This window comes from Argopecten irradians, chromosome 6, assembly GCF_041381155.1.
Source record: "Argopecten irradians isolate NY chromosome 6, Ai_NY, whole genome shotgun sequence".
Lineage (NCBI taxonomy): Eukaryota > Metazoa > Mollusca > Bivalvia > Pectinida > Pectinidae > Argopecten > Argopecten irradians.
In genome coordinates this window covers 42,765,677-42,785,686 of record NC_091139.1, presented here as the reverse complement: position 1 = coordinate 42,785,686, position 20,010 = coordinate 42,765,677, and the positions used below count along the sequence as shown (strand labels likewise).

Below are 20,010 nucleotides of genomic sequence, written 5' to 3'. Positions count from 1 at the left end.
TAAGACAATTTTAGATTTTTTAGTAGTCTATATAAAAAAAATAGGTAAAATTCATACTCTACATCACAGGGGTCTGAGAATTAGTTACAGATTATATAATCATGGACCCACCAGAGTGCCCTAAGACCATTTTAGACGTGTTAGAGGTCTAGATTAAAAAACGATAAAAATCATACTCAACATGGTACTATATACGAGAAGGGTGGAAACCTCACAGCTAAAAATTTCTAACCCGCCTACCTTTAGCGGCTATAAAAACACATTTCTAGTACATCGTCATAAAAACGGTTACTACCGTTGGAAAGAGCGATAATATTCCTTTCATAATCATCCAACTCATAAAGTATAAATCTTGACGGACCTGCAGTTAGGCCGGCGAGGGCTTTGTCAAGGCTTGTCTGAAAACAATATAAAATCACCAGGACCTGGGCCGTTTTCGTTTATTCGGAATAACCGGTTCGGCCGTTGGTTAAAGTCGTTATTTCAAGTACATGTATAAATCCTGGCGGACCTACAGTTTTTGGTACAGTCCTGCGATCATGAGGGCTTTGTCAAGGCTCGTCTGAAAACAATATAAAATCACTAGGTCCGTCTTTAATTAATTATCAGAAGAAGAAGAACCAAGCCGTTTTCGATTATACGGGTTGACTGGTTGGACCTAGTTGTTCGCGATCGTTTATTAATTAATTAAAGACGGACCTGGTGATTTTATATTGTTATCAGACGAGCCTTGACAAAGCCCTCACAGGCCTGTATCAAAAACTGCAGGTCCACCAGGATTTATACTTGAAATAATGACTTTAACCAACGGTCAAACTGGTTGTTCCGAATAAACGAAAACAGCCCAGCTGGTCAAACCGCATATATCGAACACGCCGTACTGAACGGAATCGCTCCGGAAGTACTTCCGGTGGAATAATGGAGGAGACTGAAGATGTTGGATGTCAACATTACAAAAGGAAATGTGCACTTGTGGTAAGATGTTAATTGCTTCGGTGAATGTCATAACTTCATGAAATACATCTTGTCCATTCCTTTTCATTGTTTTCATTGTACAAATCATAGGTTACTGAGTTTATCAGTAGACTCGTTACACGGCTCTACGTTATAACTTTGCATTTCCTAACTTAATTTCGCACAGTACGTAATTTCGCACACCTGACGATTTTTCGCGATCTTCCTTTAAATGCCAGAACGATTTGCTCTGTTGTTTATGTTGTGACTAAAGGAGGCCTCTCACTGTGATTTTGTCATATTTAGTTAAACTTTTCAGGATAAGTTTGTTTTGAAAAAACGAAATCGAAACAATACGGCCTATCTCAGTAAAGAAATTTATAGAAAATAAACCACTTGACATAAAATAATTCTGGGTGATAAATAACTGATTCACGTACAAATATGTAGAGAAACTATCCTTTTTTAGAATATATCGAAACCCGTATGAAAATCCATCAAATATAAGCGGAAAACAGATATTTTCTGCGGACACGCTATGACTTTCTTGACCTCGTTTACATTGTTTACTATGGGGAGCGGTCGTTTTTCGTAACGAAAATGGCGGCGAAATTTCACTTTTTCATTTAGAAATATAATTGTGTTTTGATGTCATTTCAAGATTGGAACTGTACTTAATCTTCGTTTATGATGTTGTTGGTCCATGAAATGTTTGAAAATAATTATTTTCTCCAAAAACAAGAAAGTTTGAGGGGTGTGCGAAATTACGTCCCCCAAACCCGTTCAACTACAGGTTAACCTCAAGTTAATAACAGCTCCCGTGCGCAGTGATACGTCTGCGCATATCCGGTTACATACTCGTGTGTTGTGAAGAACTTGTACATCTGCCGATGTAAGTCCAGCCTTTTTGGTTCGGAATGAAAGTATTTGAAATTCATTAAAATCAATGCCAAAAGTGTGCGAAATTACGTAGGTGATCACAATCGTCTGGATTTAATACTTCTTCTTCTTCCAGATATAGAGTCAGACTCAAAGGGTTGAGTGCATTTGACTCTGGGAGGTGGCATGAAATTTAATGTTGGTTGCATTACATGATATTTTTTGTTTGTTTGTTTTTTAATATAGATCTATATGATAAAAACTTGTTCTTTAATGGGTGGTAATGATTGGCAAGAACAGACCTGAAGGGGTTCATGTTTGTTATGCTCGCTACTGAAGATGGTTGGGAATTCCAGTCTGTGATGGTTCTGGGAAAAAACGAATATTTGTAAACATTTTTGTTGGTGTAAACACAGGAGTTTGATGTTCTGTCAATATATATATAGTGTAGTATACATATATAAAAATACCCTTATTCTTAATGATTCTTAATGATGTTTTCCAGCACAGGCTCCTTATAGATCCTCTTTGCTGGACTCATAATATTATTTAGTTACCTATATTCTCTTTATAGTTATTGTATTTGATTTCCTGTGATTGTCCAATCTGTTTTTGAAGGTATCCAATGTCTTAGATGTAACAACATAGTCTGGTAGGTTATCCCATATTGAAGCAATCCTAACGGAGAATGAATTCTTCCTGATCAATGTTTTAGTATGCTGGGGGAATATTTTCAGCGAGTTTGTCCTAGTGCTAGATCTCTCTGATGTGTCGGACCACATCCTTATGAACTGGGTTGGTTGCTCCTTTGTCATATCTCTCTGTAACTGCCTTGTTCTGCTTTATATACTATATGAAAACATATATAGTATATAGGGGTGTTTTTTTTATATGTTTACTATATATTATTGACAGAACATCAAACTCCTTTGGTGTAAATTTTGTTATATTTGTGTGCACCTCAAGTTCTTTTGTCTCCTTGCGATAAGTGTTGAGATGGAGTTATGACAACAGTTTTATTAATTGTAATGATCTTATGGAATGTTACCAGTCTGGCTATTTTTCTTTGGACTAGGGGCTCCCATTCTAATGATTGTAACATGTTTGTGACACAGCCAGGGTCTCTTGATCTATGGTCATTATAAACAAATCGAGCAGCCCTTCTTTGTATGTTCTCTATGGCTAGGACTTGTTCAGATTGGTAGGGGTCCCAGCAAGGTGCTGCATACTCAAGTGATGGTCTTACTAATGATGTGTATGTTATTGCCTTGACTTTCCTGGTGCAAGATGACATGTTGCACCTCAGGAAACCTAGTGTTTTATTTGCTTTGTTGGTGATTGCTTGTATGTGATTGTTCTAGTTAAGATCTGATGTGAAGGTAATCCCTAGGATTTGGTTGTGTAAAGAGTATTGATTTTTAGGTCACCTGAGACAAAGTCTCAAGTGACCTATCCTATTCTAATCGCCTTTTGTCCGTCGTCGTGCGTCGTCCGTCGTGTGTTCATAAACAATTTACATTTTCGACTTCTTCTCACAAACTGCTGAAGCAATTTCAACGAAATTTTGCACAAACGTTTTAAGGCATAAGGCCAATCAAAATTGTGAATTATATGACCGCCCCCCCCCCCCCCCCCCCAGGGAGCTGTGGAAAACACATTTTGAAGCATTGTTTGGTCATTTATCATAGAAAGTTAGTCAAATGTTGTCAGAATTATCCATATAAGATGGCCATTGAATCTTATTAACGAATTTTCCATGACTGACCCCCAGGGGCCTAAGGGGCGGGGCCAAAAGGGGTCAAATAGGCTAAAACTTATAAAATCTTCTTCTGAAAATGAAATTCTGGAACTGGTAGAATCAAATACTCTTCATAGATGGAAAGGTCTTAAGGTCCTTTGCAAAAATTGTGAATTATATGACCCTGGGGTCTCATGTTTCCCCCTCAAGGTCAAGTTTACTATAGTTTATATAGGAAAAACACATTTATGAACGTTATTTGCTTATTTTTCATAGGAAATTAGTCAAACTGGGTTAGAATTATTAGCCTGAGATAGTATTTTATCGTCTTATCCATATTGGTCCTGGCTGACCCCCAGGGGCCTTAGGGGCGGGGCAAAACGGGGTCAAATAAGCTAAAACTTCAAAAATCTTCTTCTGAATTCACAGGTTTGATGGAAGCATATAATCTTGATAGATTGGAAGGTCTTAAGGCCCTTTACAAAAATTGTGAATTTCATGTCCCTGGGATCTCAGATTTTCCCCTGGGGAGGGGGTCAAATTTACAATAGTTTATATAGGAAAAACACATTTTTGAACATTACTTGCTTTGTTTTCATAGGAAATTAGTCAAACTGGGTTAGAATTATTAGCCTGAGATAGCATTTTAACATCATTTCCATATTGGTCCTGGCTGACCCCCAGGGACAAGAGGGGCGGGGCCAAAAGGGGTCAAATTGGCTAATTTTTCAAAAATCTTTCTTCTTAATTCACAGATTCCATGAAAACAAATACTCTTCATAGATTGAAAGTTTTTAAGGCCCCTTACAAAACGTGTGAATTTCATGGTCCTCGGATTTTCCCCTGTGGAGGGAGTCAAATTTACTATAGTTTATATATGAAAAACACATTTATGAACATGATTTGCTTAGTTTTAATGGGAAATGAGTCAAACTGGGTTAGAATTACTAGCCTGAAATAGCATTTTAACTCAATATCCATATTGGTCCTGGCTGACCCCCAGGGACCAGAGGGGCGGGGCCAAAATGGGTCAAATAGGCTAAAATTTGAAAAATCTTCTGAATTTACAGGTTTGATAGAACCAAATAATCTTCATAGATTAAAAAGTGAAATTTATAAAATCACTAACACTGACTGACTTTTAGTTTGGTTTTGTTTAATGTTGGCAAAGCAAATTGGAATTTTAAGCATAAGGTTTGGTAAGATAATACACTAACTATCAAAATGAAAAACAAAAAATAAAAATTCTAATACGAAGGTTCAACTTTCGTTTATTCTGATTCGTAAATACCTTTTACAGATTCGAACCAACTTTGCAATGCTCTTTCTGTATCTGCACTCAGGTGACCGTCAAGGCCTCTTGGGCCTCTTGTTAATTATATATAAGTGTGTTTCTCTTCTTGGAGATGTTTATGATTGAGCATTTTTTGGCATTGAATCTCATTTGCCATCTCTCCTCCCATGACTCGAGTTGGTTTAAGTCATTTTGAAGCTTGTGACAATCATCTATGGATGTTATATCTTTGTACAGTAGGCAGTCATCAGCAAAGAGCTTTATGTTGCATGATACAGAGTTTACAATGTCGTTGATGTATAACAAGAACAGGAGGGGGCCAACCACTGTCCCCTAGGGGACTCCAGAGAGGACTGGGGCACTGTCAGAGCAGGTACCGCTTACAAGGACTTTTTGATGCCTGTTGTGTGGAAGGAAGAAAACCAGTTGACAGTTGATGCATTAATTCCATAGTATTTCAATTTAGAGAGTAGTCGAATTTGTGGAACTTTATCAAAGGCTTTAGAAAAATCTAGAAGTGCGATATCAGTTTGTTTATTAATATTTGCCCCATAATGTGATCGACTGAGAAATCTCCAGATCTATACGTCTATACGTATAGTCAGATTTGGCTATACAGTCAAATCTAGCTATATAGCCAGATTTAGCGGTGCTACCAGACCTGGAGGAGGCACATACAATGTTGACACTTGCCACAGGGACCTGGCTCGAATTTCTAACCAACAGTATTGATATTATACCGTTGGAGGCCTCAAGTTCGTGAAATTCCAATCATGCGCAGTGCTGTGTTAATGGGTCACGACTGACGTCATTCACTAGAGACACTGGATATTATTTTTAGAACACATAAGATTGCAGTAATATTTCCTTCAAAGACATCTAAAAAGCGGATGTTATCATACCTAGAACATTGTAAAACACACATTTACATAAATCAGATAAGTCTATTTTTAGATCATATTGAGAGACGCAGAAACTGTGCTAACGCAGCTCATTGCATCAATGCATTTACGTCTGAACGATCTATTGACAAATGCAACCTATGGCTAGACCACGTTTTGATTTTAGAGATGTCCCAGACTTATGTTATCTGATAACTTATAATAAGATATGATAATGTTTTCCATGATCGCTACATGATTTTTCTTAAAACGATTAACAACTAGCAAGTGCTTTTTCATATACAATTTATGTTCAAATGTATCACTAATAGCATGTAAACTTACTGCCATAAAAACACTAAATAAATTGTGATTTAAGTAAATTATGCCGATGTTTTTTGAGATATTAAAATTGTCATCATCCGGGATCACGAACTTGGGGCCCTATCAAGGCCGCCATTTTGTTTTGTAATTATAAAACTTTTAGTCTGCTCCCAGAAGAAAAGCAAAACAATGACCGATGTCAACCAACACTTCACACAATTTCAAAAAGGACAAAGAGCACATCTGACATGCATAATGTTTTCTACGTTTCTGTTGATATCCGAGAGGATTTGATTATCATGATGAATATTGGTCCTTCAAGAATATCGTAATTGGGTTATAGGTAGACATTTGCCTGTCTGCTCTAAATGTTGTCTCCACTTAAAAGGGTTCCTCAATAACCAAGTCAAAATCACAAAATCTACGCTTGTGGTGGTACAGAGTACCCATAACTGTGTTCACCAACAATCTCCTTTGGAGGTGTAATGTCCTGTATTTTGTAGAAACTCCACTTAAACATTGTGTAGCCATGTTTACTTCTTCTTTGAAACCCTTCCTGACCTTACCAACCAGAGCTACATAATTTGCATGATGTATTCAAGATATGTAAAATTGATAAGTGTTCCAAAGAAAAAAAATGAACATGGCGGTTAGGTTAATGTAAATGAGCACCGTGATGTTTAAATGGATTTTGTTGTGATAAATACCACACAATATGAATATGGGGAAATTGTATGTAACAGCTCTAGAAAAATGCTCCGCTAAACTGGAATTTGAACCAGGACCATCGGAACACTAGCTGGATGTTCTACCAATTGAGCTACTGGTCACTGCTGTTTATTAAAATTATAGCCAAACCCAGAACTGCCACACTCCTCCTTCACTTTCTTTGCGCTCTGAAGACTCAGTCATTATGCAACTCAGGTTCTGGTATCCCTCTTTAAGCATACTCTCAGTGTTTGAAACAGGGATTGGTCACAGCCCCAATTGTAGGTACCCTAAAAACAATGATTTTGGCAAATGTTCTGAAAGGAAGTCTTCATTAAGTTTTGTTTTTATTTCAGTCACCATGTTGCAAAAAAGTGTACACATGTAGAGTGTGTCATGATGATCAAGAGAATCACCAACTTGTGAGACAAGAAGTTCAAGAAATCAAATGTCTGATTTGTGAAAAGGTTCAGAAAGTAAGTAGTAAGAAATACTAAAAAGAATATCTACTGCTAGTAATATTCTATTTAGTACTCAGTACTGTGAAGTTGCAATTACGAAAATACATTTTCCTTTTTGTTTAAGTAAATTACTCTAGGGAAGGGGTCTTTATTCAGCTTCAAAAACACATAAAAAGTCACTATTTTATGGCAGTATCAAATATGCTCCAATGCTGACAATAAATTATATTTTAGCTCACCTGGTCCGAAGGACCAAGTAGAGCTTATGCAATACCGTGGCGGTGGCGTTCGGCATCCGTCGTCCGTCAACAATTGACTTCTTCTCCATAACTGCTGGCCAGAATTTAACAAAATTTGACTGGTAGAATCGTTATGGGCTACTGACTGAAAATTGTACAAATGATATAGGGCTTACCTCATGGGGGCCTGAGTGGCGGGACCAAAAGTGTCAATTTGACTATTTTTTGATATAAAGGACTTCTCTAAAATTAATCATGGGACAACACTCATAATGTAATGGTAGTATTCTTTTAGGATGGGGTTTCAAAATTATACAAATGGTTGGGCTGACCCCCCGGGGCCTTAGGGGCAGGGCCAAAAGTGGTCAAAAAGGCTATTTTTCATATAAATAACTCGAATTCTTCTGTGAAACTAAGCATGGGATAGCACCAATTATTCAATGGTAGCATTCTTTTTGGGTGGGGATTCAAAATTGTACAAATTGTAGGGCTTATCCCCCTCCCGGGGCCTGAGGGGCGAGGCCAAAAGGGTCAATTTTACTATTTTCATATAAACAACTTCTTCTCTGAAACTAAGCATGGAATAGCACTCGTAATGCAATGTTAGTATCCTTACAGGGTGGGGATTCATAATTGTACAAATGATAGGGTTAACTCCCTGGGGCTTGAGGGGCGAGGCCAAAAGGGTCAATTTTACTATTTTCATATAAACAACTTCTTCTCTGAAACTAAGCATGGAATAGCACTCGTAATGCAATGTTAATATCCTTATAGGGTGGGGATTCATAATTGTACAAATGATAGGGTTAACCCCCTGGGGCCTGAGGGCAGGGCCAAAAGGGGTCAATATAGTGACTTTCATATATACAACTTCTTCTCTGAAACTTAGCATTGACTAACATTCATAGTCATATGATATTGATAGCATCATTATATGGTTGGGATTCAAAAGAAAACTAATCGTCGGGTCAATTTTGGTATTTCTGATTGTGAGAGTTTTTGTGATAATTAGTAAACAAAAATAAAGTTCTATCTGTTGTTCTAGGTGGCTAGAATGTGTCAGAATGAGGATTGTACTACAGTGTTTGGGAAATATTTCTGTGAGAAATGTCGGCTATACGACGACGACAACAAGAAACAGTTCCATTGTGATAAGTGCGGTCTATGCAGGTTTGTGGTTGATTTACTAAATGATGAAATGATTGCATAAAATTTCTGGCCATTTCTGGTCTACTCCTTGAAAGTGTTTTTGACTAGATTAATTATTTTTCCCAAAATTGAGATAACAATTTCTGGTCTACTCCTTGAAAGTGTTTTTGACTAGATTAATTGTTTTTCCCAAAATTGAGATAACAATCTTCTTCTTCTTAAATTAAACCATACCTACACTCTATGTGCTGTTATATTCATAATACTAGTGTTACATGTACTTTATCTATGGTGCTTTGTTTTTAACTGCTTTAGATGACTCTTTATTTGCACTATTTTAAGATTTAATTGTAAGATTTGCATATTGTACTCAAATTGAAAATCATTTTGTGAAATACCTTAATTTTTATGCAAATAAAGATTTAGTTGTAAGATTCACATATTGATTCAGATTGAAAATCATTTTGTGAAATACCTTATGCAAATTAAGTTTTTTCAATCATTTTGTGAAATACCTATATGCAAATTAAGTTATCAACCCTAGAAAAGAAGCCGTGCTTGCTAGTTTAATGTCTTCATACCACACCTCTCAATGATCTTTGATAATCTCTACATTAAATATCTTAGGTCATGCTCAAAATTAGGTCTCTATGACCTCCATTTCATCTTTAATCTACATGAACAATTGTATATTATAGTAATATTAAAAATTGTATTTCAGTCCCTCTTCATAGATATACTAACAAGATATTGTGTTTTGTTTACAGGGTGGGTGGAGAGGAGAACTACTTTCATTGTGATACGTGTGGTGTGTGTCTGGCCAAAGAATTGAGGAATGCTCACAAGGTGCGTTATCATATGTTCTGCACAAAATTAAATATGCTGTAATCAGTTGTAACATTATATATATATTACAGTCAAACTCCATTATCTCAAGATTGACTGCAAAAACATTTTTGAGTTATCAATCGAATGTCACTTTGTATGTTTCAGTGTATTGAGCAGGCATCTCGCTCTAACTGTGCTGTGTGTCTAGAGGACCTACATACGTCAAGAATAGCGGCTCACATACCCCCATGTGGTCATCTTATCCATTAGTAAGTACATACGTCAAGAAAAGCGGCTCACATACCCCCATGTGGTCATCTTATCCACTAGTAAGTACATATGTCGAGGATAGCGGCTCACATACCCCCATGTGGTCATACAATCCACTAGTAAATACATACATCAAGAATAGCGGCTCACAAACCCTCATGTGGTCATCTTATCCACTAGTAAGTACATACAACAAGGATAGCAGCTCACATACCCCCATGTGGTCATCTTATCCACTAGTAAGTACATATGTCAAGGATAGCGGCTCACATACCCCCATGTGGTCATCTTATCCACTAGTAAGTACATATGTCAAGGATAGCGGCTCACATACCCCCATGTGGTCATCTTATCCACTAGTAAGTACATACGTCAAGAATAGCGGCTCACATACCCCCATGTGGACATCTTAGTACGTCAAGAATAGCGGCTCACATACCCCCATGTGGTCATCTTATCCACTAGTTAGTACACGCATCAAGAATAGCGGCTCACATACCCCCATGTGGTCATCTTATCCACTAGTAAGTACATACGTCAAGGATAGCGGCTCACATACCCCCATGTGGTCATCTTATCCACTAGTAAGTACATACGCTTAGAATAGCGGCTCACAAGCCCCATGTGGTCATCTTATCCACTAGTAAGTAGATACGTCAAGGATAGCGGCTCACATACCCCCATGTGGTCATCTTATCCACTAGTTAGTACATACATCAAGGATAGCGGCTCACATACCCCCATGTGGTCATCTTATCCACTAGTAAGTACATATGTCAAGGATAGCGGCTCACATACCCCCATGTGGTCATCTTATCCACTAGTAAGTACATACGTCAAGAATAGCGGCTCACATACCCCCATGTGGTCATCTTATCCACTAGTAAGTACATACATCAAGGATAGCGGCTCACATACCCCCATGTGGTCATCTTATCCACTAGTAAGTACATACATCAAGGATAGCGGCTCACATACCCCCATGTGGTCATCTTATCCACTAGTAAGTACATACATCAAGGATAGCGGCTCACATACCCCCATGTGGTCATCTTATCCACTAGTAAGTACATACGTCAAGGATAGCGGCTCACATACCCCCATGTGGTCATCTTATCCACTAGTAAGTACATACGTCAAGGATAGCGGCTCACATACCCCCATGTGGTCATCTTATCCACTAGTAAGTACATATGTCAAGGATAGCGGCTCACATACCCCCATGTGGTCATCTTATCCACTAGTAAGTACATACGTCAAGGATAGCGGCTCACATACCCCCATGTGGTCATCTTATCCACTAGTAAGTACATACATCAAGGATAGCGGCTCACATACCCCCATGTGGTCATCTTATCCACTAGTAAGTACATACGTCAAGGATAGCGGCTCACATACCCCCATGTGGTCATCTTATCCACTAGTAAGTAGATACGTCAAGGATAGCAGCTCACATACCCCCATGTGGTCATCTTAACCACTAGTAAGTACAAACGTCAAGGATAGCGGCTCACATACCCCCATGTGGTCATCTTATCCACTAGTAAGTACATACGTCAAGGATAGCGGCTCACATACCCCCATGTGGTCATCTTATCCACTAGTAAGTACATACGTCAAGGATAGCGGCTCACATACCCCCATGTGGTCATCTTATCCACTAGTAAGTACAAACGTCAAGGATAGCGGCTCACATACCCCCATGTGGTCATCTTATCCACTAGTAAGTACATACGTCAAGGATAGCGGCTCACATACCCCCATGTGGTCATCTTATCCACTAGTAAGTACAAACGCCAAGAAAAGCGGCTCACATACCCTCATGTGGTCATACAATCCACTTGTAAGTACAAACGTCAAGGATAGCGGCTCACATAACCCCATGTGGTCATCTTATCCACTAGTAAGTACAAATGTAAAGGATAGCAGCTCACATACCCCCATGTGGTCATCTTATCCACTAGTAAGTACATACGCTTAGAATACGTGCTCACAACCCCATGTGGTCATCTTATCCACTAGTAAGTACATACGTCAAGGATAGCGGCTCACATACCCCCATGTGGTCATCTTATCCACTAGTAAGTACATACGTCATAGCTCACATACCCCATGTGGTCATCTTATCCACTAGTAAGTACATACGTCAAGGATAGCGGCTCACATACCCCCATGTGGTCATCTTATCCACTAGTAAGTACATACGTCAAGGATAGCGGCTCACATACCCCCATGTGGTCATCTTATCCACTAGTAAGTACATACGTCAAGGATAGCGGCTCACATACCCCCATGTGGTCATCTTATCCACTAGTAAGTACATACGTCAAGGATAGCGGCTCACATACCCCCATGTGGTCATCTTATCCACTAGTAAGTACATACGTCAAGGATAGCGGCTCACATACCCCCATGTGGTCATCTTATCCACTAGTAAGTACATACATCAAGGATAGCGGCTCACATACCCCCATGTGGTCATCTTATCCACTAGTAAGTACATACTCAGATAGCCCACATACCCCAGTGCATCTCAGTAGTACAGTCAGATCGGCTCACATACCCCCATGTGGTCATCTTATCCACTAGTAAGTACATACGTCAAGGATAGCGGCTCACATACCCCCATGTGGTCATCTTATCCACTAGTAAGTACATACATCAAGGATAGCGGCTCACATACCCCCATGTGGTCATCTTATCCACTAGTAAGTACAATGTCAAGGATAGCGGCTCACATACCCCCATGTGGTCATCTTATCCACTAGTAAGTACATACGTCAAGGATAGCGGCTCACATACCCCCATGTGGTCATCTTATCCACTAGTAAGTACATACGTCAAGGATAGCAGCTCACATACCCCCATGTGGTCATCTTATCCACTAGTAAGTACATACGTCAAGGATAGCGGCTCACATACCCCCATGTGGTCATCTTATCCACTAGTAAGTACATACGTCAAGGATAGCGGCTCACATACCCCCATGTGGTCATCTTATCCACTAGTAAGTACATACATCAAGGATAGCAGCTCACATACCCCCATGTGGTCATCTTATCCACTAGTAAGTACATACATCAAGGATAGCGGCTCACATACCCCCATGTGGTCATCTTATCCACTAGTAAGTACATACGTCAAGGATAGCGGCTCACATACCCCCATGTGGTCATCATCCACTATCCACTATAAGGATACGGCTCATACATGTGCATCTATCCTTAGTATAAGGATAGCGGCTCGCATACCCCCATGTGGTCATAGCTAGTAAGTACATACATCAAGAATAGCGGCTCACAACCCTCATGTGTTCATCTTATCCACTATAGTAAGTACAAATGTCAAGGATAGCAGCTCACATACCCCCATGTGGTCATCTTATCAACTAGTAAGTACAAACGTCAAGAATAGCGGCTCACATACCCTCATGTGGTCATCTTATCCACTAGTAAGTACAAACGTAAAGGATAGCAGCTCACATACCCTCATGTGATCATCTTATCCACTAGTAAGTACATATGTCAAGGATAGCAGCCCACATACCCCCATGTGGTCATCTTATCCACTAGTAAGAACAAACGTCAAGGATAGCGGCTCACATACCCCCATGTGATCATCTTATCAATTTGTAAGTATATATGTCAAGGATAGCGGTTCACATACCCCCATGTAGACATCTTATCCTTTTATGCTGTTTGTACAGAGGTTGCCAGTAAGGGAGCTACTGTTGCAGTGGAAGAGCTTCTGACTCACTGACTTAAAGTCAGACATTTACCATCTTTTCTGCTACAATAGCAGCTATCACTAAGGCAGACTTTGGTTAAATTCCTAGTTACTGGCTGTTTTTATATATTTTTTAATGGTAATCTAGTTTGCTTGATGTTAAAATCTGTAATAATCTCAAGTATTTTGTCATCTTACAGTATATACATCAAAACATATTTCAATCCTATACTGCACACTGTCAGGATTCAGTCCCACTCTTGTTTTACTTGTAATTGTTTTTATTTTATTGAAAAAATGTCTCATTTTTAATATTTATAAATTCATATTAATTGTATTTAAAATCTCGATTTTTGGTCTAAAATATTTGTTCCTCAAACCAATTTAGATAATGCAATTGAATGCATTGATATTGAGCCATTTTTGATAAATTGTTTCTCTGTTTTTAATAAAACGACTAGCCCGCCGGGGTTCAATTTCTGTCACAGACGTGAAAAGTTCAGGGGTTCCGATCTCTTGGATTTTATCTGGGCACTCCGGTTTCCTTTCACTCTAAGACCCCTCATGCACTTTCATACGGGCTATCAAAAACGTTTTGTATAAGTTTTATAATTAGGACTATTATCTATCAACGCATGCTATTTCTTATAATGAATGTTGCTGACTTATGAATGTTTTGAACCTTGTCAATATTCAACGATCATTCTTTTTTCCAGTGCATGTTTTAAGGAAATGTTGAAAACTGGGTAAGTTTGATTTATTTTTAGAAAAATTATATTAATGTTTTATACACAAATGAAGTTATCTAAATGTCAATAAAAGTTGTAGTTTTGAAGAACTTGGAAAATCCACGATAACGTTGTAAAACTTATCAATCTTAATTGAACCTTATCATTCTGGTGTTGACAAAAATATCTATACACACAGAATATAAACAGTTATACCTGTCTACTTGTAAAGTGTACAAACACCATGCTTGGAACAGCTAGAGGGAACTGGTCTTTATAGACAGTGATCTTTATACACAGGTTGAATTGTGTTGAGGTTGGTAATTTGGGACCATAGAAAAGTGGTGTTATTTAGCAGGTGGTCTTTATACAGGTGGTCGCTAAGAGAGGTTTTACTGTACCAAGATCAGATTATTGAGGTATTAAAATTGATGTTGTAGGAACTATGCTTGTCCTACCTGTAACCATTCTATGGTGAAGATGGACAACGTGTGGGACCACATCGACGAGGAGATTGCCAACACACCGATGCCTGACGAATACAAAGATTACATAGTACACATACTCTGTCGGGATTGTCACAAGGTCAGTTAACAATCCTTTGAGGCCAAAAACAACATGCTTAGTGTTTATGTTCCCCTCATTAAATGAAATGGTAGCAAGATGTATTACTGATATCCATCCAGTCCAGTCACACGCCGCGTCCTGCTCTGTTCTACCCTATCAGTCTCCTAGATTCCAGTGCAACATGGAGATATCAGCTGTTCACTAGTTTAAACCAATTCTTATACAACGTAATACCTGCAGATATATCAATACAAGCGATTTGTTGCTAGCTGTTTGGTAGTAATTATTTACAATGAATATTTCTAAAATTTATGTGTGTAGCGTTTCTATCTTTGGCTTAAAATCAGTTGATAATTTCATTTGACAGCAAGATATCTTAGCTTATCACATGTACAGATGAGGTTGTAAACATCCAACTAGTCAATTGTAGAGTAAACACACAACTTAACAGCAGCATGCCATGCTTTATTTGATCCTATTCCATGTTACAGGAGAGTGCAGTACTGTTTCATGTGCTTGGGCTGAAATGTCAGGAATGTGGGTCATACAACACATGTAGAACGGCAGAGCCTCAAAATGAGGAGGAGAACAACTCAAAACCAGCTAACACTGATGGATCAGGAGATTCTGCCTCTGGTACTACTTCAACATCCTAGAAGGAATCAAATCTGAGATCAAAACTTTACATTGTGGACATTGTGCTATAAAAGGCTACATCTGTGAATTTGCCAATTTTTCCTGGCTGTGAATTTAACCACTGAACATTGTGTTAACCGACAATGGAGCAGGAAGTGCTGATATGGGCTGGAGTAATATATTTTATCTCAAAATCTAACTTTTGGCATTTATATCTGAAATTATTCGCATTATATTTAATGTAGGGGTATTAACATTTATCACATTGAATCAGAAAGTTTTGGTCTAAATTTTATGGCAAAATAAAACTAATGCATTTGTAGCTGAAATTATTGGCATTATATTTTATGGAAAGTATAGTTTTGAAAATAGAAGTTTTTATATAGATCTGTTAATTAAATGTTTTGTTTTTGTTCATGTTCATTCAATTGGACCATAACATTTAGATTTTCTGTTGAATACATCGTTATGGATATTGATTAGGCGAAAGTACAGGGTCAAAGTTTACAGCTAATTATTCAGGGGGGGTGATATTTCAGACTGTTGTCATGTGATCTGTCATGATATCTGTGATTTACTCTTTTACGGATATCTAGCTTGTGTACTGTATAACATGAAAAGTGGCTTTAAACCAGATATGTTTTGGATTATACTCATAATAGAATTTTTTAGAAAATTTATGTAAAGACGTTAAAAAAAGGAGAATTGTTTTAGAAATTAATTTAAAGACATAAAATCTTATTATTATGAAGTTTTTTATTGTGATATGACAATCAAGTAGAAATCATGCATTGCACTTATAGTTCAGTAATGCATTAAGACTCTAAACAATCTGACTAAAATACAGACCCTTATTATCACTACGTTGGATAATAGGATCTGACAACATCCCATTAGGGGTCACGTTCAGATGACCTTTGAAAATGGCCAATCAAGTTGCTGCTGTCAGAATCTTGTTTGGTGATGAAACAGTTCAAAAAGCGGTCATAATTATATTCTGGGATGAAATGCCATTTTCAATTGCTGTAGCAAGTTGTAGAAAATGCATTTGATTTGGGGTATAGGTAGTATAAAGGTCATTTGAACGTGACCCCATATGGAATGTTGTCAGATCCTTTATTGAACTGAGTGTTTATAAGGATCTGTTTAATCAGATTGGACTCAGAAGGGGCATTGTTGGCCAAGCGGTTATGAGTACTTGGCATTTTATACTGCTAGCATTTCTACATAGTCCTATAGGTTGTGAGTCTGAAACCCACAGTGGGTATAGGAACTGATCATAGGTCTGTCAACTGTTACTCCAGACGATGTGACTTTCATTCATCTCAAAAAATCTGTTCATCCTCAATAGAAATTTCCATATTTTTCGGATGATAAGGTGCACCTGTGTTTAAGTTGCAAAGGCCTTGTTTTTACGTTTTTTCAGGTTTTTTTTGTACACGTTTAAGTCACACTGGTAGATAAGTCTTACCGAAAAAATGAAACTTACCAAACATGAAATCAGATGTATGACGAAAATGAATTTTTAGGCAAACAACTTTACATTGTAGTTTTGAAAATAATGTGTTCTATATCATGCTGTTTTAGTTTTCAGAAACCTTACAATAAAATATTATTTTCTTTTTTTTTTAAATAACTTACATTTATATGTATTTATTTTTCAAATAGGGTAGAAGATATCTAATCTGTGGACTACATTATATAATCATAGCAAACGTGTTATTTTGGAGTTGATTTAGAGGATGTCTTGATCTTAAAAGTGATTGAGATTACGTTTTCACCCCGTCCCATCTGGTGTAGACAGAAATGAGGGCATTCATGTCTTTCAGACATTTCTAGTATGTTTGAGGGAGTAAAATTATCTTTTATCGTTATATGATAAGATTTCTATGAATGTTTTTCAACATTCATGTTTTAATCATAATAAGGTAGCCTCATGCTAAGATAGCCATTCTTTTACAAACAATACTGCTGTTAACATTTTCTAGTGCTTTATTTGTTACACAGGCCAGTTTCTCTGAATATTTGATATAAAGAATCTGATTATGTCTATTGAATTGAATATACATTGTATATGCACATTTTATATTTAACATAGATTATCTAACCACCCGAGCTGTAGATCTTCCAAGACAATCCATGAGGATACATGTAAGATGTTTACCATATATAGCCAGGTAATCTGCGAGTCTTTGCTTGGTCACAAAATTTTTATCTGTGAACTATTTAGAATTGGTTAGATTTTAGCTTTTGATTCACGAAATTTGAAGGTTTTTTACAGGTCAGAATTGTTAAAGTTTTGAACCGAAACAATAATTGACTACATTGTATTTGCAGTAGTTATATAATTACAGTTCAATGGGCATTAGGAATAAAAGTATCCATAAAACGTCCATTGCTATAAATCATAAACGTAAGAAACATAAATAAATAGTATACAAAATTAGTTTTTTCTAAATTCAAAGTATTAATTAAGAAACTTGAGATTCATTTTGTACGTACATATAATATATGTGTACATGTATACCATAATACATATAAGGTACACATTGTTTAAAATTAGCTATCGTATAATAAAATAAGTGATACAATTATTGTAACATGAACACATTTTTTTCTAGTCATACCAGCAACAAAACTAAATTAGTATCTGAATGTTTTCCAGTTAAAATTTCACCATTTATAGATCAGTTACATAAAGTCAGTTTATCATTTTTTATCTTCAGTGTTCTTTGAATTTCTGTGTTCAAGTATATTACAATATAATTTGCCAATAATCCTCTGAATGACATTAAATGTATGCTATGGTATATATCGGTATATGTTATTTAAAGTGAAAACACTGATGAATTTGCAATTCATTCATAGTTTATTAATGAAATCTGTTTAATAACTATGTTTGATTTAGATCATCACACATGTGCATGTTATTTAAATACTGTCTATATAAATACATGAAACTGTCATAAAGCTATAAAATCTTGATCACTTTTATCAATAGCATTACCACCATATCTTAAATCTAAAATCTGAATTACAATTAGTAGTATCAAATATCAGTTATATAGATGTGAATATATAATTAACAAATTGATTAATTAAACATTTTAAGCAGACCATTTAGATATTCAATTAAATTGTATTGATTTTTCACTTTTTATCCTGTGATATTTACAACCAAAATTGATTAATTGTAATTATGAAGTAAACTGAAGTTATTAATGGTGCATTTTCAATAATTCAAACATTCTAAGCTGACAAATATTTAGTTGAAATATATTGGTGTTTTACTTCACCATAAGAAATTTACTTACAATGTATTCTTACCAGCTTACTTTAAGAATATATCTTGATTCGTGAAATTTAAACCTTGAAGTCTCATTTCCTTTTGACAAAACACAAATATTTGACCATGTTTTTTACCCCACCAGATCCAAAAGGCCAGTGAGCTTATGCCATGGCGTGGCATCCGTCTGTCATTCATCAACATTTCATAAAATTCTGCATGGATTGTAACCAAATTTGGCCAGAAACATTTTGGGGAGAAGGGGGCAGAGTTTAATGTAATCTTCGAGGAAGTACACTTCACCCGCACTCCAAACATTCCTTGGCATAACAAGCCAGGCGAGTGATTCAGACCCCCTGGGCCTCTTGTTTTCATGTACCATACAAAATGTTCAGTACATCACGTATATGACATCAACCATCCATCAGCATATTCGCTGATGTGAAAACAGTAGAATTCATTCATCATTGCATGGAAACTACATCGTAGACTGTCCACAATGTTATATTCTAGCATAGACTAACTTAGCAATTGTTACTAAAACCATTAATAAAACACGGTGTGTTATATAGTAGTGTTGTGAGCTCAAATTCTGTGTTCATTATGAATTATATCCTTTACGAATTATTATATACGTGGCTCAATACAGTGAATTTGAAGTCTGACGTTATGGATTAAAATCATGGAAAGCATAGTAGTTAATTAAATACACAGTATCAACGAATGTAAATCCTGTAATACACAAGCTATCGAATCTTATTAACGTGCTGGAACAAAGTTACTTTTAAATCATCTTTCTTACTTTATTCACCCCGAAAGTTTTTAATGAACTACCAAGGAAAGTTTATTTTAGGGGTGAATTATTTTTAGGGGTTCAATAAAGGTTATTAATTTTGATAAAGAAAATATAAGATGCATGCAATTGTATGTGTTTTAGTTTCTTTCAACATTTAAAAAAAACCATGAAAACGTGATATCTAAAAATCCAACGATTAGACAAATCTTGTCAAGGTGATTTTATCTTTGTATCAAAGAATTATTTAGTATATTAATATATGTATGATCATTTGCTATAATAAACTTTTCAAAATAGACGAAATCCACGTGTTTGCCTCTTATTTTCAAACAAATACCAAAATCATCAGAAACATGTGTCTAATTTCAACCGTTCCCACTAAAATTTTGTTTCTGTCTAGATTCTATGACTATTATTGAAATTTCAGACAGTTCCAAGCGGTGAAGGAAAGTCGCTGTAATAGAAACTATCTTTTTTTCATGACTTCTAAATTACGCGATTTCCAATGTAACAAATTCACGGCGGAGATTGCTTAATTGAATCTAA

At 36.7% G+C, this 20,010-nt stretch overlaps 1 protein-coding gene across 1 annotated transcript; it reads left to right on the top strand.

Moving 5' to 3' along the window:
• Nucleotides 1-688: 688 nt before the first annotated feature.
• Nucleotides 689-19,767, top strand: LOC138325965 (RING finger and CHY zinc finger domain-containing protein 1-like). The gene is made up of 8 exons (XM_069272004.1): nucleotides 689-975; nucleotides 7,135-7,254; nucleotides 8,524-8,648; nucleotides 9,395-9,473; nucleotides 9,621-9,724; nucleotides 14,168-14,197; nucleotides 14,620-14,764; nucleotides 15,238-19,767. The coding sequence occupies exons 1-8, from the start codon at nucleotides 919-921 to the stop codon at nucleotides 15,400-15,402; spliced, it is 825 nt and encodes a 274-aa protein (XP_069128105.1). The 5' UTR covers nucleotides 689-918; the 3' UTR covers nucleotides 15,403-19,767.
• Nucleotides 19,768-20,010: the final 243 nt, after the last annotated feature.

Bases quoted from the DNA above. Each gene is read 5' to 3' on its own strand.
- LOC138325965 (XM_069272004.1), top strand. From the start codon at position 919: ATGGAGGAGACTGAAGATGTTGGATGTCAACATTACAAAAGGAAATGT. The intron at 7,255-8,523 runs GTAAGTAGTAAG...CTGTTGTTCTAG, and splicing joins TTTGTGAAAAGGTTCAGAAA to GTGGCTAGAATGTGTCAGAA. The intron at 9,725-14,167 runs GTAAGTACATAC...TCTTTTTTCCAG, and splicing joins TGTGGTCATCTTATCCATTA to TGCATGTTTTAAGGAAATGT.